This window comes from Microtus ochrogaster, chromosome 4 (genome assembly GCF_000317375.1).
Source record: "Microtus ochrogaster isolate Prairie Vole_2 chromosome 4, MicOch1.0, whole genome shotgun sequence".
Taxonomy (NCBI): Eukaryota; Metazoa; Chordata; class Mammalia; order Rodentia; family Cricetidae; genus Microtus; species Microtus ochrogaster.
This window is the reverse complement of record NC_022011.1, coordinates 40,203,028-40,204,600: the sequence shown is the minus strand read 5'-3', so window position 1 is coordinate 40,204,600 and position 1,573 is coordinate 40,203,028. Positions and strand designations below refer to the sequence as shown.

At 56.2% G+C, this 1,573-nt stretch overlaps 1 protein-coding gene across 1 annotated transcript in view; it reads left to right on the top strand.

Annotated features, from left to right (window-relative positions):
• The first annotated feature begins 909 nt into the window (after positions 1 to 909).
• Positions 910 to 1,573, top strand: part of Ptgs1 (prostaglandin-endoperoxide synthase 1) — a 20,949-nt gene continuing 20,285 nt past the window's right edge. Inside the window, exons 1-2 of the mRNA XM_005345963.3 lie at positions 910 to 958; positions 1,053 to 1,145. Coding sequence (XP_005346020.1) covers positions 952 to 958; positions 1,053 to 1,145 — 100 coding nt within the window. The 5' untranslated portion in view covers positions 910 to 951. The remainder of the gene's footprint in view (positions 959 to 1,052; positions 1,146 to 1,573) is intronic.

Here is a 1,573-nt window from a genome sequence, read left to right as displayed (position 1 = left end):
ACCTGGTGTGGTTTCTTCCCTGTACCCAGAGATGCCTGACAGTCAGCACAAGGCTCCATGGGCCCTTCCACCAGGCCTTCACATTGGGTCTGGGCACAGGGTAGCTAGGTGTGCTGGGAAAACTGAGGGAAGGAGCTTACAAATGATAGGACCTGGGACCTTGCTCCTATATCTCTTTCTTCTAGGCTCAGTTTCTCAAGCTGTGAAAAAGAGTCAAAAGCTGAGATTCTCTAAGGCTGGCTGACAGCCACCCAGCTGGGGGATGACACTGGGCCACCCCTGGAGTTTTGTCTTCTGACCACAGAGCAACCACTGCATATGAGATCTGTGTAGTGTCTAGGGTGGTCTTATATGCCCACGGATAAGTACACGGAGGACCAGCAAGGATGAGTGTGTACCTCATCTAGGGTGACCCAGATGGCAGATTGTGCAATCAGAATCTAAGCTACAGTCCTTCATCTCTGGCAGGCAGAATCCAGGCAGGGAGGGAGGTGGTCCTGCTGGCTCCGTGCAGGACCCCGTGTGCAGAAAGGGCTGGGGGCGCTGGGCTTCTTACTTCCTTTTTCCTTGTCATCTGCAAAGGGGTTCAAATCCACCTCTTCCAGCATTTGTTCTGTCCCTAAGCCCTGTCCTCTGTAATGCCTATCCTCAGCGATTCTCAGTTTCCTATATACCAAAGGAAACATTTCTAACATTTTCAAAAGGTTGTGCACCTCAAGGATCTTGAGTGACAGTCTCATGGGTCACTGCGCAGTAATTAATAAAACTTTGTCTTGGCCAAGGCCCTAGCAGAAGTCAGCGAGCAGGCGGGGTGTCGAGGTGACAACTGGAGGGAGGAGTGGGGGTGGAGCCATGGGGATGGGTGGGAGGGGACCCGCCAGGGCTGGGGCTGTGCTGGAGTTGCACTCCAGAGCCAGCCGTCCGCTTTAACATCCATCAACTCCCAGAGCCATGAGCCGTGAGTCCGACCCCGGTGCCCCCACGCACCCGGGAATCCGGTGGCCTGCAGGCGGAGCCTTGAATGCCAGGCTCAACTTGTGTCTCCTCTGCAGGAAGGAGTCTCTCGCTCCAGTTCCCGCTGTTGCTGCTCCTGCTGCTGCTGCCACCCCCGGTCCTCCTCACAGATCCTGGGGTGCTCTCACCGGGTAGGCAACCCTTCTCCAATGCCCATGTTGATCCCGAGTCCTGTGCTGTTGACTTGGTCCATCTCTCTCTTCTCCCTTCCAGAAGGCCCCACTTCCCCTTTCTGCTCGCGGTGCTGGGAGTGCGGTGTTGAGTTTGTGAGATGGGGCTCCCTGGAGAACTCCAGGGGTGTAGCCGAGGCTAGATCCTACCTAGGGTCTCTCTGGCACCGAGCCAACTGAGATCGGAGCCGGCAGGGGGAGTAGGGACGGTTCTTTAACTTCACCTGTTCCTGACTTTCCAATCAGCCTCCAAACCCCTTCTCCCACAAAAGCAGGCAGTTTCCTGTGGGGGCTCTTTCGGGGAGGAAGCGGCAGGTGCCAAGGGAAAGGCAGACTGGACAATGAGTTCCCATTTTTCAGCCTCTAACGCTCAACCTCCCCCCCCCCCC